Source organism: Trachypithecus francoisi, unplaced genomic scaffold (assembly GCF_009764315.1).
Source record: "Trachypithecus francoisi isolate TF-2019V2 unplaced genomic scaffold, Tfra_2.0 Lachesis_group17, whole genome shotgun sequence".
NCBI lineage: Eukaryota > Metazoa > Chordata > Mammalia > Primates > Cercopithecidae > Trachypithecus > Trachypithecus francoisi.
The window spans coordinates 344,334-364,499 of record NW_022681462.1 but is presented as its reverse complement, the minus strand read 5'-3'; the positions used below and the strand labels follow the sequence as shown (position 1 = coordinate 364,499).

General features: G+C 58.5%; 1 protein-coding gene and 1 long non-coding RNA gene across 9 annotated transcripts; one reads left to right on the top strand and one right to left on the bottom strand.

The window, feature by feature from the left end:
* Window positions 1-643: 643 nt before the first annotated feature.
* PROM2 (prominin 2) lies at window positions 644-18,780 on the bottom strand. 8 transcript variants are annotated; one of them, XM_033238819.1, is made up of 24 exons: window positions 17,533-18,771; window positions 16,863-16,981; window positions 16,257-16,459; window positions 16,043-16,163; window positions 15,735-15,798; window positions 15,361-15,450; window positions 14,876-15,078; window positions 14,441-14,515; window positions 13,668-13,731; window positions 13,308-13,467; window positions 12,500-12,652; window positions 11,181-11,304; window positions 10,533-10,624; window positions 10,341-10,425; window positions 7,466-7,612; window positions 6,870-6,941; window positions 6,008-6,100; window positions 5,682-5,735; window positions 5,327-5,407; window positions 5,075-5,143; window positions 4,249-4,338; window positions 3,964-4,070; window positions 3,572-3,644; window positions 644-3,354 (listed from the first exon to the last, which is right to left on the bottom strand). In XM_033238819.1, exons 1-23 carry the CDS (start codon window positions 17,774-17,776, stop codon window positions 3,581-3,583), a joined length of 2,574 nt encoding a protein of 857 aa, XP_033094710.1. In that variant the 5' UTR covers window positions 17,777-18,771; the 3' UTR covers window positions 644-3,354; window positions 3,572-3,580. The 8 variants fall into 8 exon arrangements, 6 of the variants coding, with proteins under 6 accessions (XP_033094710.1, XP_033094711.1, XP_033094712.1 ...); XM_033238820.1 differs by having other exon boundaries at window positions 1,295-3,354; window positions 16,863-16,912; window positions 17,533-18,770; XM_033238821.1 differs by lacking the exon at window positions 15,361-15,450 and having other exon boundaries at window positions 3,178-3,354.
* Window positions 16,681-17,523, top strand: LOC117099574. Its single transcript, XR_004443892.1, has 2 exons — window positions 16,681-17,144; window positions 17,333-17,523. It is a non-coding gene; the product is annotated as an uncharacterized LOC117099574 (long non-coding RNA).
* Window positions 18,781-20,166: the final 1,386 nt, after the last annotated feature.

Sequence of the window (20,166 nt, the reverse complement as noted above, 5' to 3'; positions counted from 1 at the left end):
ACTGGCATTGCCTCCAGGAAGAAACCTCCAGGGACACCAGGACCCGGGGACCTGCTTCCAAAGCCTGGCTGGGCTTCAACTTCTGAGACCCTGAACCAGCCATGGAACTTCCTGGAGCTTCCTCTGCTCAACCAGATGAGAGTTTGCTCCCTCAGAGACTGTTATGGGACAGAAGAAATAGATTGTGACCTCAGAGGGGCTTTGTTTTGCATATAAAGTAGCATTAGCATTTCAGGATTCCAGAATTTTAAAAGCCAGAGAAATAGGTAATTTATCTTTCTCTGTGGCTGTTTCTGTCTCTCTGCCAACTGCCGAGGGCCGCCCCACCCCCGGGTGACCGGTATTCCCGTGGTGCTCTGGAAACAAAACGCCTTTGCAAAAGATAATGTTCCATTAGCTGGGCCCCAGTTTCTTGACACGAAATTCAAAGAGTGGCAGCCTTTTTCCCAGTTTATAAGGGGAACATCAAAGTCCATTTTTTAGGACTACTTCTAATAACTGTGGGCTGGGTCATTTGGACGAAATTCCCAGTTCAGGACAACTTAAAAAGCTGCTCAAAATTTGTGTGTGTGTGTGTGTGTGTGTGGTGTGTAGGGGGGAGGGGGTGGGGTGGCGGGCATTTTGAACAGCTTTTAAACTTATATTTATTTATTCATTTAATAAATATATGTACATAGATATATTTAAGTCTAATTGAGAGTATTGGAAAGGAAACAAAGCAGTGAAGAATTACAAGGCCAAGATCTAGGAAAAGGAGGCAACTCAGAGACACATGCACTGCATCTGGGATTACGTTTTCTGTAGGGGGTCTGCGGATTCTGGAAGATACTGCAAAGCTCCCACAGGAAGGCTACCTGGCAAATGTCTTACGCTTTGGGTTGGAGCCCCAGTGGGCTTCACCCTATGAATACAAATGAATCAGAAGTAGACCAGCCCTTAAAGTAATTCAAATCATCTCACTCCCTACAAGTAGATGAAAGAGATCTGGCTCACTGCATCCCCGGCCACCTGCCAGATGTAAATATAATCCTCGCAGAGGAAGGTAACTCCGTCCCAGACCTGAAATTACTTGTACTCAGTAAAAAAATTGCCAAGTATGGGAGGAGACAGGACAAAACGAACAAAAAACAAGAGAAACAACAGGCACTAGAAACAGACTAATGGAGGCTCCATATAAGGGACTAACTGAACTTTAAAATAACTATGCTTAATAGGTTCAAATAGATAAAAGATAAAATAGGTAATTTTGAAAGAAAACTGAAAATATTTAAAAAATTGCTTCTATTCCATTTGTAATCCCATCAATTTTATTTTTTAAATGCAAGGGTGCTACTTCCTCCAGGTAGGTCAACAGATGAGTAACAAGGAAAAAAAAAAACCCTCTAGGAAAGGCAAAAAAGAGGCAGTCACACTACATTCAAGGATGCTCTTCTGACAGCGATAACAATACATTGTGTATGCACCATTCTAATTTCTAGTAGAAAACTTGTAGCTGGTTTATAAGATGCAGTTAATCATAGACACTTCCAGCCTGGGCAACATGGCAAAACCCCATCTCTACAAAAAATACAAAAATTAGCCAGGCATAGTGGCACGCACCTGTAGTCCCAGCTATTTGGGAGGCTGAGGCCTGAGAATCGCTTAAGCCCAGGAGGTGGAGGTTGCAGTGAGCCAAGATTGCACCCCTCCACTCCAGCCTGGGTGACAGAGCGAGACCCTGTCTTGAAACAAACAAACAAACAAACAAACAAAAACAAACAACACAAACACTCCCTGAAACCCAGCCAACCACAATCTGAAAGGACTTTCTGCCTTTGAACAGAGGCCTGTCTCCCTCTTCCCTTGTACACGCCCAGACACTAGCTCTACCCCTGGCCCAGAGCAGTCATGGCAAACAATAGTAATAATAACAGGCAGCTTCCATCTACTGAGTATTTGTTTTGTGCCAGGCCACTGCTAAGGGCTTTCCGTGAATGATCACATTTGATTTGCACAACGCTTTGTGGAGGCTGTGACTCTTCTCCCCATCTTACAAACGGAGAGGCTGAGCGAACGAGTATCACAGCCAGGCTGTGAGTCTAGGTCCGCCTGCTCCTGACAGCAGGCTCCCAGGCTGGGACCCACGCCCTAGCTGCATATTGCTAGAATAACCCCTGGATGCCTGCAGCCAGAGGAGACCTTAGAACTCTCCTCTCTATAAACACTCATTAAACACCAACTGTGTACAGGGCCCCAGCCTAGGAAACCTGGTTTTAAGGACCTGTAACCAAGTCTCAGGCAAGTGAGAACGCTTTAATGGATCTGAGGTCTGTCCATCTCTTCTCTCTCTCCTCTTCCTCCTTTGTGGAACACAGCATCCGGCACTCAGGGCTGACACAGGGATGGGCTGGGGATGACCCTAGGCCACACACGCAGGATAGAAGGGGCAGGGCAAAATCCTGTTCTGGCCACCAGACCACTCCTAAGAAAGCTGGGTGGGGGCTGTGGAAGATGCTTCCTTCTGAAGAGATAAGGGCGAGTCCCCACTGTCGCCCAGGTCCCAGGTCCCTTCCTTGGGAGCCAGCACTCAGAGAGGAGCTAAGTGCTAGTACCCCCATTTCTAACCTGGGTGCAGGCAGGGAGGCTCGGCCTTGAGACAGGCCTCCCTCACCCCGCTGGGCACCAATAAATCCAGGATGGGATCTGCAGAGGGCCCAGGGCTCTGGGGCAGTGGAGGGCTCAGGGGCCACGAGGCAGGGCCTGCTGCCAGCCCAGACCTAGGCCACAGTGCCCCTGTCTGACTAGTGGCGTTACCTGAGCGGTTTGGTTGGGCAGGGCGGTCCCCTGGGCCAGCAAGGGTAGCAGTGGGGATAGGGTGAAGAGGGGACAAAGGGAGGAAGCAAAGGGCCAGGAAGGGCATAAGAGGGAAGTGGGAGCCAGCGGGGAGGCCAGATGAGGATGGGGTGGGGGGCGAGGAGCTCAGAGAGGGGCAGAGGGAGGCTTGGCACGGGGAGGACACACGGGAAGGGGAGTGGGGTTGGACGAGGCCTCTGTCCCACCCCAGGGTCCAGGCTCCAGCAGGTGGAGAGCAGGCTGTTCCCGTGAGGATGCCACCAGCAGTGGGCTGAGGGGTGACACCTGGAGGGACCTGCTGGCTCAGCATCTGCACAGAAGTCCCACGTGATTCTGAGAGTGAACGATGGGGGTCGAGAGCAGAAAGAGGTGGAAAGGAGCAGGCAAGGTCGGGCCAGGTAAGCCGGAATGAGGGACGGTCGAAGCCTGGATGCCAGCCTGGGCTCTGGGGCAAGAGCTACCGAAGTCCTGTGGCTCAGGCTGAATCAAAGGGGAGGACAGGCAGCCTGGGGTCACCTCACCCTGTCACGGATTAAGAAGGAAACGGGTGAAGGGGAGGGAGGGGAGAACAGGGCTGTCAGCTCCGCTGCTGGACGGGCCACACCCAACACCCAGACCCCACCATGTCCCCAAGCCTTCCTGCCCTCCGAGGCCCCGGAAACCCCAGACCCCGGCCCCTCCCCACCCCACTCCCTGAATCCCTGGCAGGGAGCAATTAAGCACGTTGGGGAAAACTCACCCACAGGCGCTACAGCTTCAGGGAAGTAACCCTGGGGATGTGGAAGAGCTGAGTCTCCTCAGAGCTGGTGGAGCTGCAGCATCGAAGACAGAGTGAGCACGGCCTCGCCCCAGACCCTCAGCCCAGACACAGCGACAAACCCAGAGCCCTGAGGGTTTCTCCTCGGAAGCCCGGGGGGGGGGATGGGAAGGGTCCCATGAACCTGCGCCCAAACGGATGCAGCAAGAAGGGTAAGGGGCAGACATACCGCGGAACTTCCCGGCTCTCCAGGGCTCGGTCATGAGCCTCCTGTGCCTGGGAGGCCTCAGGAGGGGCTGTGACAGGGGACCCTGGCGGTGGAGAGGACACCTCCCTGGCCCCTGACGCTGCCTGCAGCCCTGGCAGCCCCTCACCTGAGGCGTTTCCGGATAGGACGGAAGTATTTGGAGGTCTTGACAGCAAAGACGATGCTGGGAATCAGGAAGAAGGTGCACCACGCCAGGCAGAACCAGAAGGCATTCTGCAACAGGCCTTGAGGTCGGCTCACCAACTCACGTGCTACCCAGCCCCAGCTGCCTGGTCATCAGAGCTGGGGCAGGGGCCATGCCTGACTTCGCACCCTGCTCACCCAGCCCTCCCTGGAGAGCAGGAAGGCTTGGGGACTTGGTGGACGAGCCCTGATGAGCTGGGGCACTCACCCAGGGGTCAGCCATCATATCACACAGGATCACACGGCTGTTGTCCAGGGCTCCGGAGAGGGGCTGGCAGGTGGCGATGCGCTGAGTCACCTGTGGTGCCAACACGAGGCAGGTGATACAGAGACACCCTGACCCACAGGCGCACACCCACATTCAATTCCGGGAGAGTGGTTGACAGGGACGCAGATAGGCCTGGGGACACCACTGGGGACACTGCACACTCGTACACACATGCAGAGAGGCAGGTACAGACAGATGGGGACATACCCCACGGCTCCTAGCTGGCCCTCCCCTTTCCATCTGTTCACCAGCCTGGATTAAGGCCTACTATGACCCAGCACTGTGCTTCAAGCCACTCTCACTGGGGAGGCAACACGGGTGTGTGCGTGCACACACACACACACACAGGCACACAGACACACTCAGGGTACACCCAGATCCCTGCCACCTAGTGTGGGTGTCCAGACAGCTTGCAGAGGCTGTGTTCAGCAAGGGTCTGCAGTGGGAGGTGGGCTTTGAGGATTGGCCCTGGACAAGCTGGGGAAGGGGCTGGCCCAGGGAAGAACCTGCAGGCCGGGTGTGAGGAAACATTTTGGAGAACGCCAACCCTGCTCACACTCAGCTAAGGGAAGGGCTGCAACAGAGGTGGGGTGGGCAGAGCTCAGCCAGCAAGCAGGGGTGCAGATGCCAGGTTTGGGAGTTTGGGTTTGATCCTGAAGGCCTGGGTCACCCCCAAGGGGCTCTGGGGGCGGGGGCAGGGCTGAGCGGAGTGAACAGCTGGTCTGCTGGGGCAGGGAATCGGTCATTGCTCTGAGGCCCCACTTACCTCCTCTCTTACCCAGGCCACGTACTGGGAGAAGTAGCCCGTCTCCCGGGCCAGGAAACATTCACTCACCTGCAGGAAGGAGAGGAGGTCTGGGCTGCAGGGGTCCCGGAAGCAGCCGTGCCCCCCGCCCGCGCCACCTCCCATGCGTGGCAACTTGAGGACAGTCCCAGCTTTCCTGGGAGCCACAGTGAGAAACTGGCACTGGAGAGGCCTGGGGTGGAAGCCCCTTCCCCTGTCCCACCCACCACTCACATTCCTCAGGATTCTGGTGGCCCAGGCAGGCAGCTCTCCTTTCAGGTAAGTGACATTGGCTAGGACATCTGAGGTCTCCAGCTGGAGGGGATGAGAGCCTCAACTCAGTGCCCCGCATTCACGCATCCATTCATTAATTCAACACACACCACGACACACTCAGCAGGAGAGGGTTCAGCCCCCACAGACAGGCGAGGCTGGTGATTCCCCAGGCTCTGCCGCCACCCCCATCCTCCTCCCGACCCCACCCACAACCTGGGCAGAGCTCTGAGGTCCAGAGTGCGATGGGCTCCTACTTCCTGCCTCCCTCTGCAGCCCCCCTGCTCCACCATACATCCCCACCACCAGCAGCCACCTGCAGATTCGGGGCAGAGGACTCCAGGGCCCTGACGCTGAGGTTGAGCTTTGCCTGTGGAGAAGAGATCAGGGCTGGTTAGGAGAGGGGAAGGGAAGGGAGGGGAGGAGGGGGGAGGAGAAAGGAGAGGAAGGGAGGGGAGGGGAGGGGAGAGGAGAGGAAGCGAGGGGAGGGGAGAGGAGAGAAAGGGAGGGGAGGGGAGAGGAGAGAAAGGGAGGGGAAGGGAGGGGAGGGAACAGACTCTCAGAGCTTCCCTCCCCTTTCACTGTCCCCTCTCCAGCTCTCCCCTCCCCCAGGCCCCAGGCTCCCTGGGCCTGCAAACTGACCACAAGGCTCTGCTGGGGAACGACCTTCTCCTGGTGAAGGTTTCTGAGTCTGTGGGCCTCCTCCTGCAGCCGCTGCCCCAGCACAGAACTGCCCTGAAAGGATATAAAAATCAGAACGGCCCCATCCAGGACAGGCACATCCATCCCTCTCCCAGGCTTTCACTCCGACATACCAAGGGGAAGTGAGAGTGCTGGGCTCAGAGGCAGAAAACCGAAGCCTCCATAAGCTCCAGGGCCTGATCTGGGTTTGGGGGGCCTAGATCCAAGTTCTAGGTTCACTCTAGCTTGCTGGGTGCCCCAAGTCAGTCACAGAACACGCCTGAGCTGCAGGGGCACCTGCGGAAATTGAGGATGCTCCTGGCTCTGCCCACCCTGTGGGGTTGTTGCGGGGCCTATGGGATGTTTCAAAGAGAACTTTTAAACCCTAAATAGCTATAAATATAAAATGCTATTTTTCCCCTCAAGGGCAACTGCCATGACATCTCATCCACCCCAAAGTCCTCACAGCCCCTGTCCCAGCAAATCCTGCAAATGGCGCACAGAGAAACACCTGCCCAACTGCGTGAGGCCAGAAAGTTATTTCATCTGCTCTGAGATGGAGGACGGTCCACCCAACAGATGAAGAACCTCTGGCTCAGAGACGCTGCATGTCTTGCCCAAGGCCACACAGCCAGTGGGTGGCAGCGCTTGAGTAAGAACTGATGCTGGAAAACCCTCTAGCCCAGCCAGGGGTCAGGAGCCTCAGGCCTCACTGGTGGTGGTCCTCAGTCCCCTGCCTTTGCCCTCACATCCTCCCACCCTCTCCTGCCTCCCAAGCCCCCGTTTCTCCTGCTGCCCAGTGGGGGCCCTGCTTCCCTCTCACTTGGGCCTGGGCCAGTCCTTCCAGCTCCTGGGCCAGCTGCTCCGTGCTAGTCTTCACCACAGGCCTCTGGATCTGCAGGTGGACAGGAGAGGCCAGGAGGGATGAACCCAGCTCCCCTGGGGCCCACGACCACCCGCTCCCAGCCTCCAAATCCCCAGTCTTATCAAACAGAACTGACACCAGCTAAGGGTATTGTGATAGATGAGTCATAGTGGGTTTTCCCTGAACTGTGAAATATTTCAGACATTTTCCCAATGAGATAGAAACAATAAGAACAAATAAGGCACCTCTGGTGTCACTCAAGGAAGAGGCAACTTCCCACTGTGTCCGCTGCAGCAGTGGGTTCAGAACCACGAACAGCGACACACGCTGCTGGGTTAGGGGAGAGGGTGTCCATTCCCGTGTGACCTGGGTGGTGGCAGGAGGACGGGCCCAGGGGCACATGATCTGGGGACACCTCCACAGGAAGAGGCCCCAGGAAACGTGGAAGAGCCCAGAGCTGGGGTAAGGCGAGATGCACACCCCGCTCCTCTGTGGGCCCCTTCGTTCCATCACCACCTGGCCGAGGAAGCCCCAGTGAGGTGCCCACCGCTGACCTGAACGAGGAAGTCGGGGTAGTGGACGCGCTGGAGCCCGCTGCTCTGCAGGGCCTCCAGGTCCCGGCGGGCGGCTGAGCTCAGCAGCTCCAGGCTCTGTGTGTCTACTTTCAGGCTCTGCAACTCCTGCCACAGCTTGTTGGTGTACTGGGAGGGCGGGGGCAGGGTGGGAGTCATGCCCAGCTGCTGAGCTAGGACCCCAGAGATGCTCCCCTAAGCGAGGCGGTCACCAGGCGATATGGTCTGGATACTTGTCCCCGCCAAATGTCATGTTGCAATGTGACCCCCGGGTGTTGGGGGTGAAGGTGGGCCTGGTAGGAGGTGCTAGATCACGGGGGCGGATCCCTCACGAAGGCCTTCGTGCCGTTGCCCGGGTGATGAGTGAGTTTCTGCTCAGTTAGTTCACGTGAGACCTGGTGGTTTGACAGAGTGCGGCACCTCCGCACTGGCTCTCTCGTTCCCTCTCTCCTTGTGTGATGCGCTGGCTCCCCTCGGCCCTCTGCCATGAGTGGAAGCTTCCTGAGGCCTCCCCAGAAACCGGCGCTGCTGCCATGCTTCCTGTACAGCCTGCACTTAAACCTCTTTTCTTTATAAATTATGCAGCCTCAGGTATTGCTTTTTTAAATTGTTGGTTGGGGGAGGGGACAGGGTCTTGCTCTGTTGCCCAGGCTGGAGGGTAATAGCACAAGCACAGCCCACTGAAGCCTGGACCTCCTGGGTCCCAGTGATCCTCCCACCTCAGCCTCTCGAGTAGCTGGGACTACAGGTGCAACACACCATACCTGGCTTTAAAAAAAAATTGTATAGAGAGGGTCTCCCCATGTTGCCTAGGCTGGTCTTGAACTCCTAGGCTCAAGTAATCCTTCCACCTCAGCTTCCCAAAGTCCTGGGATTACAGGCGTGAGCCCCCATGTCTCGCCTCAGGTATTCCTCTATAGCAACGCAAGAACAGACTCACACGGCAGGCCCTCAGGGCCCCCTGCCCTGGACACCCCAAGCCCCAGACAGGCTCCCCGTAGGCCCCTGTCCCAAATGCCAAGACCTGGCCTTCCTCCAGTGCCTATCTGGCTTCTGGGCCAAGACACAGACCTTCCCTGGCCACCTGAAATAAAATAGCTCTCCCATCCCCCCTTTATCCCATCAGCTGTGTCGAGGCCTTCAAAGCGCTTGTTGCTCTGAAATGATGTTACTTATAGGTTAATTGTTCATTGCTGTCAGCTCCACAACAGTGGGGCTTTGCCTGCCTGTTGTGCCCCAAACCCCCAGCATCTAACCCGGAGGCTCATACATGGCAGGGTACAAGTTTGTTAGTTGTGTGAATGAATGAATGAATGAATGAACGCAACTGCATTTTCAGGAAAGAGCCTCAGCATTTTCCTATCACTGGAAGAGATTTAGACGTCATAAAATGCAGCCCCAGTGTTTAACAGATAAGAAACTGTGGTCAGAGTGGAGCGTCCACTTGCCAAGGTTACACAGCTGGTTAGAGACTGCGGCCCAGCTTGGCTCTCCTCCCCGCATCCCTCCAGGCTGCCTTCTCCCGGAGGAGAAAAGGCCTGGCCCTCTCGGGTGGGGGCCTTCGGGCTGTGTCTCAGGCATCAGTGGCAGCAGCTTCATGAGAAGTGGGGAGATGCGTGGTGCCCTCCCCGTGCTCTGGAAAGCCCTGTGTCCTACTCATGTCTGCGTACCCATCCGTATCTCCTTTGAGGACAAGGATTCTTACAACCACTTTGGGTACGTTGTCAGGTGGCCTCAAAGGACTGCCCAGTGCATCTGAATCCAAAGCCCAGGACGCCTCCCCTCGAGAGCCATGGCTTCCTGCCAGCAGGGGATGGGGGCTCCTCTGCCCAGGGCCCTGGTTCATCCCTCCCTGGCCAGCCTTCCTCCACAGGGCAGTGTCTCGGCCTAGCACTGAGATATCGCCTGCTCCAGCGGCCTCCTGTCTGGTTAAAGAGGTGGAAGGAGGAGTGAGCTGCATCACTGTCCCAGGTTGTGTAGTTCAAGACACAGAGTTGGGACTGGGCCCTGTGGCTGTGCTGTCCATGGGCCGAGGCTGGTTGGTTGATCCAGGGGTTGGAAGGGTTTCCCGGGATGATGCAAAATCAGGAGTGAGCATGCTCTGTGTTTGGGGAGGGCGAGGGGAACCGGGGCCAGGGGATGGTGGGTTTCCCCAGCATGTGCTTAGGAGCCTGGAAGTCGAGGAGGGAATGTCTTTCAGCTTCTGTGCACCATGAGGAGAACCCCATTCTCAAAGTCCATCCCTCTTGTGAAACAGCCCTTCCTTGCCTTCGTTCTAGAACTGTCTCTCACCAGCATTGGCGAGTGTCTCCAGTTCTGCACACCAAGTCCCAGCAAAGCCCAGGGGTTACAGGAAGAGGCTCGTTTGTCAGCCTGGGGGTGGAATCCTGCCGCCGCCACCTCCCACCTGCGTGAGCTTGGCAGGCCCTCCCCCAGCGTTAGCCAGACTTTCCACTGTCCTTGTCACTGCCACGTCCTTCCCCAGCCTCCCCCTCCCAAGTGGAGCATCGCAGCCAATGCCTGTCCTCAGCCAGGACACATGTGCCCCCTTGTCCTCCTGCTCACTGTCACCAGCTTTTCCTGCTGCCACCTTGGCTGTGCTTGGGGCTGGACATAGCCTTCAGGTGCACACGGACCCACCCACACACCAGGAAGCTTCCCCAGAGCTGGTGACTGGGCCTCTGCCCTCGGGCACCTTAATCGCTCACACAGACTTCTCGGGTCTCCTGAGTTCAAAGAGACGGCGCCTCCACAGAGGCAAACAGACCGGAGGAGGTAATCTGAGGAGGGGATCTGAGGAGGGGATCTGAGGAGGGGATCTGAGGAGGGCTCCTCACAGGTCCGGAAACGTTCTCACCTGGCTGATATCCAGATGCTCCTCCAGGTCATAGGAGTCATTGAGCTGCAGGACTGTCCAGAGCGCTGCCCCTTCCTTGCACTGCCTGAGGAGGAGTGAGGGGTGCAGACGATGAGCCTTGGGGGTGGCGGGAGGGACACCGGCCCTCCTCCTTCCTTCCCAGTCCCCAGCTCCGCCAGGCTGTCCGCTCACCGATAAGCTTGGCGGATGCTGATATTCTTCCTCAGGCCAAGAAGGTGCGACAGGTTCATGGATGGGGGCAGGTTCCCTGGGGTGTCTGCAAACTGGGGATGGGGCAGTGAGAAATGGGCACAGAGCAGGGTGGGGATAAGGCCACCCCAGTCCCCTAGGGCCTGGCGCTGTGCCGCTGTGGCACAGCAGAGACGAGGGGTAGGAAACATCCCCTCACCCCAGCTCACACCTGGCCTCTCACTCTGGTGACCTCTGGACCCTAAATCCTTACAGGGGCTCTTCCCACGAATCCCTAGGAGGGGAGGCCGGCCCCATCTTCTACAGAGAACCCAGTCCAGCATTGCAGCTCACTGGGCACCAGGGTACCGGCCCCCAGGCAGTGTTAGGAGATGAGAGGGCATGAGTCAGGGTGCCATCTCTCAGGTCCCTGCCCTGGGGCCTGGGCAGCATCTCAGGGACTCATGGGTGCTCTCTCCCTCCACCATCCACTGGCGGGTTTCTGTCTCTTTCCTTGGCCATGTCTGTCTCACTTCTCCCCTCCCTCTCTCCCTCTTACCCCCGACCACCACTTTCCCCCAACCCTCCTGTCTGCCCATACTGCCCCCCACCTCCCTCCCCAGGAGGGCCTGTGACCAGAGATGGGCCTACCTCAAAGAGCTCGCCACTCTCCCAGCTCTGGCACACCAGCGTCTGCACGTTGCCACCCACCAGGAACGTGACAAACACCAGGAGGATGAGGGGGGCAGCAAAGAGGAAGCTGAGGCCCACACCTCTGGGGAAGGCGAGAGGCAGGACTGAGGGACAGCAGGGACTGGCTGCCCTGACCATACCCGCTGTCCCACCCGCACCCCAGGGCCAGCCTGCTCAGCCAGTTGGCCCCAGGACAGAGCCTTCAGAGGAGAGGAGCTTGGAGGACTTGGCCTCCTGGGGAGGAGGGAGAACCCAGAATTCCTGACTGTCCCGGCCTCACCTTCACCCCATCCCTACCCTGTTCCTGGTGCCCGGGCTGGCTGTTTTGTTCAAAGAGCCAGGACTAGCTGGGCTCACATCTATAATCCCAGCACTTTGGGAGGTTGAGGTGGGAGGATAGTTGAGTCCAGGAGTATGAGACCAGCCTGGGCAACAGAGTGAGACTTTGTCTCTACAAAATTTTAAAAATTAGCTAGGCGTGGTGGTATACGCCTGTAGTCCCAACTACTCGGGAGGCTGAGGCATGAGAATCACTTGAGCCTGGGAGGTTGAGGCTATAGTGAGCCATGATGGTGTCACTGCACTCCATCCTGGGTGACAGAGCAAGACCCTGTCACAACAACAACAAACAAAACAAAAAACAAAACAAAACCCAAAGAGCCAAGACTGCTGACTTCTGTGCCTGGGGCCCGTGGAGGTGACCCGCTACAGGACCCAGCACTCAAAAGGGTCACCTGGCATGGCCAGGCACGACCTGCTGACAGGGCAGAATCCCAGCAGGCCTGAGGAGTAAAGATCTTAGACCAGGGGGCTCGAAGGGCTTATGAGGTCGGCACAGCCCCATGTCAGGCTGTGAGGCTTGGAAAATGAAACATGCGGTGGATTTCAGCCCCCACTTACCTCTTTAGCCAGGCACTCTTGTTCAGTGAACAACCTGTACAACTGTATGTGGCAGACTTGGCCTTAGAGACCGTCTAGTCTGGGGTTGGCAAACAGATTCCACCTCTGGTGCTGTTGCCTATGGGTGGTGGGGGCCGCCTGGAAGCTGGGGTAAGGACTCTAGGCTGTGTCTGACTCAGGGGAAGGAGTGCCCATTAGATGTTACGGCAGTTGCCCCTGCTGTAGGAGGGAAGAGCTCCTTGTTGGCCATTCCTGCTCTGGTTCAACCCCTTTATTCACATGATGACACTGGCAGCCACGGGAGCTATGCTCAGGAGCGAGAGTAATCGGCCAGCCCCGTAAGGGGGGACCCTTCCCCTCTCCCAGCCCTCTCTTACGCCATGAGGAAGTGGGCTCCAGCTTCGCCCTTGGCTTCTGGGTGGCTGGGGTCCTCCCTGGCAGATAGGCCCCAGATGCCCAGATTGAGGCCCAGCAGATTGCAGAGCACCACGAGCAGGACCACGGAGCACAGCACGCAGCCCACGATCCACCTGCCACAGAGAGGACACGGGTGTCACTAAGAAGGGAGGTGGCTGGCACCAAGATGGACAGATGCGGGACCTGGTGGCTGGGTGTGGCCTCTAACCCCAAGGCCAGGGCTTCAGAAATGCAGATACAGACCCTTCCTGAGGCCCTACTGCTCTTGTGTGGTCTCCAGGCTCAGGTTCCGAGGGCACACAGCCTGGTAGGGACTTGGAAGCCTGTGGAGTCAGGGGTCTTGGCTTAAAAATATGCAGAGGCAGCCGGGCGCGGTGGCTCACGCCTATAATCCTAGCACTTTGGGAGGCCGAGGCGGGCGGATCATGAGGTCAAGAGATAGAGACCAGCCTGGCCAACATGGTGAAACCCTGTCTCTACTAAAAATGCAAACATTAGCTGGGCGTGGTGGCGGGTGCCTGTAGTGCCAGCTACTTGGGAGGCTGAGGCAGGAGAATCGCTTGAACCTGGGAGGCGGAGGTTGCAGTGAACCAAGATAGCTCCACTGCACTCCAGCCTGGTGACAGAGCGAGACTCCGTCTCAAAACAAACAAACACAGAGGCTCAGTATAGTCAGGGGCTGATAGGGGCTGGGAATGGGGCTCAGGGTGTCAGGGTGGCATAGAGGTTGGGCTGCCCACCCCATCCCACCCTGTGGGTGCCCAGCACCTGTAGGTCTCGTATCTCTGCACCTCCTGCAGGTAGGGGCGGCTGCTCTCCTCCACCTCCTGCAGTGCCTGGGCCCAGCGGGAAGCTGCCTCCGAGCCTGGGAACTCTTCAGCCAGTGTCCTCAACCCTTCCGGCTGCTGGGCCACTGCCTTCTTCAGCTCTGCCCAAAGTAGCAGGGACTTGAGGGATGCGGAGGGCACCCTGGGGCCCAGGAACAAGACAGGGGGGCAGGAAGAACATCTGGGAACCACAGAGGGAGGACAGTCCCCCACCACCCCAGTCCTCTCTCAACAAGCCTCTCTGGAAGGGGTGGGGTGGGAAGCTGTGCCTGGCAGCTGCCTCTGATCCTTGCGGCCTAACCTTGCACCACGCTGGACGTCTGCATGGCAGCCAGGGTTGGAAGGGCGTTGAAGGTGCTGTTCTCCTGCAGGAACCAAGTAGGGATGGGCCTCCCCATCTCTGCCCAGGGTTCCCTCTTGGGAGACCCCAAAGTCACCAGGCCTAGAGGGAGGGCCACCTTCAGTGCTCCCAGCTTCCCTCTTTTCTCTTGGTCACTGCCCTCCTCTCCCCTCCCTTGGCCCAGCCTGACTCAACTTGTAAAAGGTTGCTCCTCCCGGACCTCTTCTTCCTACCCCCATCCCTCTCCCACCACTGCAGTGAACTCTCAGCTGTCCTCCACACAACTGCCAGGTCTAGCTCCTGAAAGTACAGCTCCAGTCCACCCAGCCTCGGCTCTGACTGCCTTCCTTCTGGAACCTTCCACTCCAGCCACCCAGCACAGCTGACTCACCGTTTCCCCAGCTCCAGGTCCTGGGTCCTGGACGCTGACTCACAACACCGAGTCCTCCCCCTTGGCCCATCTCCACCCGAGGGAGCCGCCTGCCCTCTGGGCTCAGGTTGGGCACTGCTCCCTTGCCACCCCCAGACGCCCGCTGCCTTAAAGGTCCCAGCTGTCCCTTCTGAGCACAGACTGTGCACACCAAGGATGGTCGTCGGGAGTCCCCTGCCCAGGGTGCTGTGTGGTGGGTGGGGCCCCAAGTCTTAGGTTCAACTGGGTTCCTGCCCAAAAGGGGGAAACGGAGGCCCTCACTTGGCAGGTGAGGGAGGAATCAGGCAGACCGGGTGGCTCTCACCTCCTGGACCATGCTGGAGAAGTTGGCCTCGGGGACACCCTTCAGCCGGTGCAGGACATGGTCCACAGAAGGCACCTGAAATGGGGGAAGGTGGGTTATTACAAAGGTCAAGGAGAAGCCTGAAGGGGATCCCTGAGGGCGGATGCAGGGGGCAGGTGCCTCTGAACCCCAATGTCCTCAAGTGTAAAATGGGGACTGCCATGGCTCCTACGGCCCCTGGCGGCAGCCAGAACTCGAGGAGCTCGCACACGTGAAGCTCACGCAGAGGGCGCGGCCCGGGGAGCACTCTACCCACAGCCAGGATGACCGGCATTAACCTGGGTGGGTGGGGCAAGGGAGGGACATCGGTGAAGGGGACTGGGAATTTGCCGGATCCCAGGAGTGGCAGGCAGCCAGTCCCCCATAACTTTAAGAGGACTCTGTCCTGGTCTGCACCTGGCTGAAGTCAGCACCCAGCTCCAGGGTGCGGGCCCGGCTCAGGGCCCCTGCACAATCTCCCTGGCACCTGGCCTCCTGCAGCAGCTGGAGGAGGCGGTCTCGTTGCTCCTGGAGGGCTGGCTCCAGGTCCTGCTGCCCGGCCTGCAGCTCCACCACTGTAGCATTCAGGGCTTGCAGGTGTTGCATGGAGACCTGCAGGGCTGAGAGACCCACACCCAGCCTGAACAGTGGCCCCCATAGGCATCCCAGAACTCCCCTCCCCCAGCCAAAGGGACCTGCAAATCATTGACCTCCTGCCTACAATGGAAACTGCCCCTGGATACATCAAGCCAGGGGAAGGGGGCTGGATCCTGGGGTACAGCGATGGGGAAGTCATAGGTGGGGCAGAGGCGGCTCAGGAAATCCAGGGCTGGGGGCAGGTGGGACCGCCCCAGGAGGACACCCGCTGGGCTCCACACTATCCAGGGGCGGCTTCAGCTCACCCTGGCCTAAACTGCCCACGGCCGCCAGGAAGGGGTACGCGGCGCTCCTGAGCTGGGTGTGGACCACGCTCCCAATGCTCACACCGACACCTGCAGGGCACACGGCAGTCTGCAGGGTGAGGCCCCAGGAATGGAGGGGCCCCCCCATTCCCATCCTGCCTCCCCAGGCCCCACCGGGCTCTGCAGAAGCCAGGGGGTGGAGGGGAGTGGAGGAGGGGCAACACGGCTTGTTCCTCCAGCAGCTGAGTGGTGGCCACTCTTGCTCTCCAGCCGGCCTGATCCCCACCTCTACCAGCCTGTTCCCAGGTGGGGTCCAGAATGAGGGAGAGGCCCCCACTGGAGCCGGCCCACCTGCCAGCCCACAAGACCCTCACCATCCAGCTCCTCCAAGACGCGCTCCTGGGGCAGGGAGAACTGCTGTGCCACGGCCTGCAGCTCCTAGGCGAACACAAGTCCCTGAGGCTGCCCTTCCTGGTCACCCGCAGTCCTGACCCCCATCTCTCCCTGGCCCCTTCCCTGCCCCTGTGGCATCCACCCTGAGGGTGGTGGACTCTCAGGCAAGGCGGGAGAGGAGGTGGCTTTCAGATGCGCTGGTGATGGGCCAGCCAGAGCCCACTCGGCTCTGTCCTGCCCGGCCTGGTGCTCACAGGGGCACATGCGGGTGAGGGGTAACAGTGCTCACTTGGGGGACATCAGAGACCAGGCCTTGGAGGCTGAGCAGGGTCTCAGGCACGGCCTCCACGCTGGGGCCCATCTGTTCATGCGTGCGCTGGTTGGTGACTAAGGCACAGACCACGCCAATCCTGTGGGGACGGAGGGAGGAGGGAGGCGCTTGCGGGGTAAGAGGGAGCCTGGGGCCACAGCCCGCCCCGCCCGGGCTCTGGGCAGTGTCTTACAGCAGCAAGAGGGTGGTCAGCAGCAGGAAGACCGTGAGGGCCACACACTCACAGGCCAGCGCCTTGTGCTCTGTCTTCACTCGCCCCCCGCAGCGCTGGCGGCAGCGGCAGCAGCAGAAGCACAGCCCGGCAGCGGGCACCAGCAGCAGGTAGAGGCCCGCGACCACGGCGCACACCACGTAGCCCGCCTCGTACCGCACCACCTGGGCAGGCGGCAGGGCATGAGGGGCGACCTGACCCCCACTGCCCAGCCCTGGTTTCTGCCGGAGTCCAGAGGGAAACCAGAAGGGGCGGGAGTGCCATCGGGGGCATGGCCTGCATCTCACGCAACACGTCCCAGAGGTGACCGCAGTCTTACTGCTCATCCCCATCTTACACAGGAGGAAGCTGCAGTTCAGGAAGTTGCAGCTCCCTGCAAACCTCATTGCGAGTAAATGGCAGAGCTGTGGTTTGCATCCAGGTCTGCGGACGGCAGGGCCCACAGAGGAGGGGCGAGGATGCCCGAGCCCCCGCCTGGGGGACTGAGCGGACTGGGGGCTTTTCTGCTCCCGTCCTGCTGCTCATCCCGGAACTCCCTCCCCCAGCACCTTTCCCCAGCTTGCTCACCTCATTCACCTTCACGGAGGCCAGCTCATTCAGCAGGGCCTTTACCAACTCTACCGGAAAGAGCCAAGCTGAGGATATGAGGGCAGCCACCGCCCTGCCCCGTGTCCATCCTCTCCCCACTGCCAGGGTAAAGTGGCTCTGAGGCAGGGCTCCTGCCACCACCATGGCACCCTCGCAGGAGGCTGCATCACCACAGCCCTGCACCATCCTGCCCTGACCTCAGCACTGCTACAGGAGGGTGAGAGAGGAGAGGCTGCAGACCTCTCCTCCTGGACCCTACAGGTCAGTCCTGAGCCTGGGCAAAGGTGGAGAAGGGGCCTGGCCTGGCAGTTCTTCCCCTCAAGCAGCAAGGGACAAGACTGGGAGGGTCCTTCAGCCACTCCTGGACCACCCAACCCAAGCACCACTAGACTCAGAGGATGTCCGAGTCGGGTCTAATGTATTTCTAATGTGACCTCCTCACTTTACAGACAGAGCACCTGAGGCTCAGAGAGGACACAGGGCCTACCACAGTCACACAGCAGGTTCTGGAGCCTGCCCGGGATCCTCCGCCTTCTACCCCAGGAAGACGGCCAGTGCCTGTTGGGCACATCTCATGGCAGAGGGGGACAGAGGAAGCCTGGCTGGGGACCCAAATGCTGAGGCCCTCGCCGGGGAGGTGCACACTCACCTGAAGGGAAAGGATTGAGCTGCACCACGGAGAGGAAACGATGCACGGTGCCATAGAGCGAGTCCAGGAGTCCCGGCGCACGAACTCGAGGGGCCAGCCACCGGGCCCTGGCTGCTGGGGTGAATGTCAGGGGCTCTGCCGGGCCAAGGGACTTGCAGTCTGTGGCCCCCGCTGCCAGCTGACTCAGGGACAGCCCCAGGCCCAGGCCCAGCAGGGGAGCCAGCAGAGCCAGTGCGTACCTCATGGGGTCAGGAAGGTAAGGGGCTCAGGCTCAGGAGGAACAGGCAAGCCCAGGGCAGGCCGTGCATCCTTCTCCAGCCTCTGTCCCTCTCTCCACAGCTCTCAAAACCTGCCCAACAGGTTTGGGTTCCTGAGCTACCTGGCCTCCCGCCTCCCTACCTGCCTTGGAGCATAGGAAGGGCAGGGGTGGAGGCACAGGGTAGGGGCAGGGCCAGGCTGGGACCGCCCTTGGTGGCCTTGGGTGGAAGCCTGGGCTCCCCACCACCCAGATCCTTGCAGGCAACGGCTGCCTCGAGCTGGGTCCAAAAGGTACCTCAGCAGCTTGGGACTGCCTAGAGTGGCCCCATTTCAAATATTCTTTTCCGTGCCCAGCTCCAGCAGCCCAGTCCGGGAGCTGAGAAAACAGCTGCTTGGTGAAGCCCTGGCCAAAATGATCATAAGACCAGGCACACAGGGCCAGGACCCAGGTTCGCTCTCCCTGCTTCATCTGGAACCTGCTCTGTCCCTGCAGGTCATGCCCGGTGCCCGCTGCCAGGCCCATCTGGAACACAGGCCCACCCTGAAAGGCACAGGCCTTTGGAAGGGCAAATCCCAGAGGTGTGCCCTTTGGCCTGGCATACCTCATCCAGTCAGCAGTTGAAAGAACTGATAGGATATGACCAGAAATGTGTCGGCACAGGTCGCTGTTTTGTGAACAGCTGTATGCCCAATGCCCAGAAAGTCGCCTGCAGCTGAGCAGGTCATGGAGAAATTCACTGAAGGGCTGGAGGAAATCAGAAACAGTTCTGAAAGCCACCACTGAGGAACGGGCAAAACGAGCTTCTTACATCACACACTGGGCAGTTGCTAAGGAACATGCTGTGGAAATGTCTCTGGTGACTGAAAAATACACGCACTCATAAGTGCAAATAGCAGATTACAGACCAGCACACGCAGTAAAGGTGTAAAACGGTGATCATTTCCACAAATAGAAGATTATAGACCAGATGGGAGGCTGAGGTGGGCGGATCACGAGGTCAGCAGATGGAGACCATCCTGGCTAACACAGTGAAACCCCGTCACTACTAAAAATACAAAAAAAAAAAAAAAAAAGAAATTAGCCGGGCGTGGTGGCGGCGCCTGTAGTCCCAGCTACTGAGGAGGCTGAGGCAGGAGAATGGCGTGAACCCAGGAGGCGGAGCTTGCAGTGAGCTGAGATTGCACCACTGCACTCCAGCCTGGGTGACAGAGCGAGACCCCGTCTCAGAAAAAAAAAAAAGAAGATTACAGACCAGTACAGGCAGTGAAGGTGAGAAACGGCGGTCAGTTTTCAGTGGAGTGCCGGCAATTTTTCATTTTCTTTTGCTCACGTGTACTTCCTCATTTCTGTGCACTAAACGTGTGTTACTCGTATTGAAATAAGTAATCGAAGTTTGTGAGTTTCCGTGGCAGCTCCTTGCCCCTGACTGGGAGCCTTGGAGAGAAGGGCTGGCTCCGTGGCTCCCAGGACCCCCAAGCTCAGCCCAGGGCAATAGTTCAGGATGGTCTGCAGGGTGGGTGAGTGGCTCAGGGATGTCTGGCTGTCCCTGGTAGGGTTATCAGGCAATTAGGGCCTTACCTGTGATTCAGGGCTGAGCCCATAGGAGAACTCTTACACTCCCCGTTGCTGCCTCTGCGGCTTTCTCAGAGCCAGGGGACGAGAGAACACAGTGGTAGAAGGTATAGTCCAGTTAATAGCGGGGCGAGACAGGAGGAGGGGCCTCATCAAAGGGTGAGGATCAGGGATACAGTGAAGAATAATAGTCTAGGGGTGTCCTGGCACCCTAGGTCTGGTGGGAGCAGGCTGTGGACCCCAGGGAGGGTCCAGGGCCAGCTCCTCCTGTGGGGTTCCAACCCCAGAGTGTGCAGAGAGGCCCCTGGCCACACTGCCTATGACTGTGTTATGAAGCTCAGTGCAGGCTGTGCCCACCTAGGCCTGCCCACAGCCCTTCCTCCCGGCTCACCTGAGCCCAGCATCTATGTTGGGGGCTCCTGGTTCCCCAGAGGCTGCACTGAGGAAGGGCTGGTCTCTCCAGGGCCTCACCGCTTCTCCCTTCTCCTTCTCCCTCCAATTTAGGCTGTTAGAAATAATGCCTTTGCCTGGGATGGGCTTTTCTTTTTTTTTGAGACGGAGTCTCGCTCTGTCACCCGGCTGGAGTGCAGTGGCCGGATCTCGGCTCACTGCAAGCTCCGCCTCCCAGGTTTACGTCATTCTCCTGCCTCAGCCTCCCGAGTAGCTGGGACTACAGGTGCCCGCCACCTCGCCCGGCTAGTTTTTATTTTTTTTTGTATTTATTTTAGTAGAGACAGGGTTTCACCGTGTTAGCCAGGATGGTCTCGATCTCCTGACCTCGTGATCCGCCTGTCTGGGCCTCC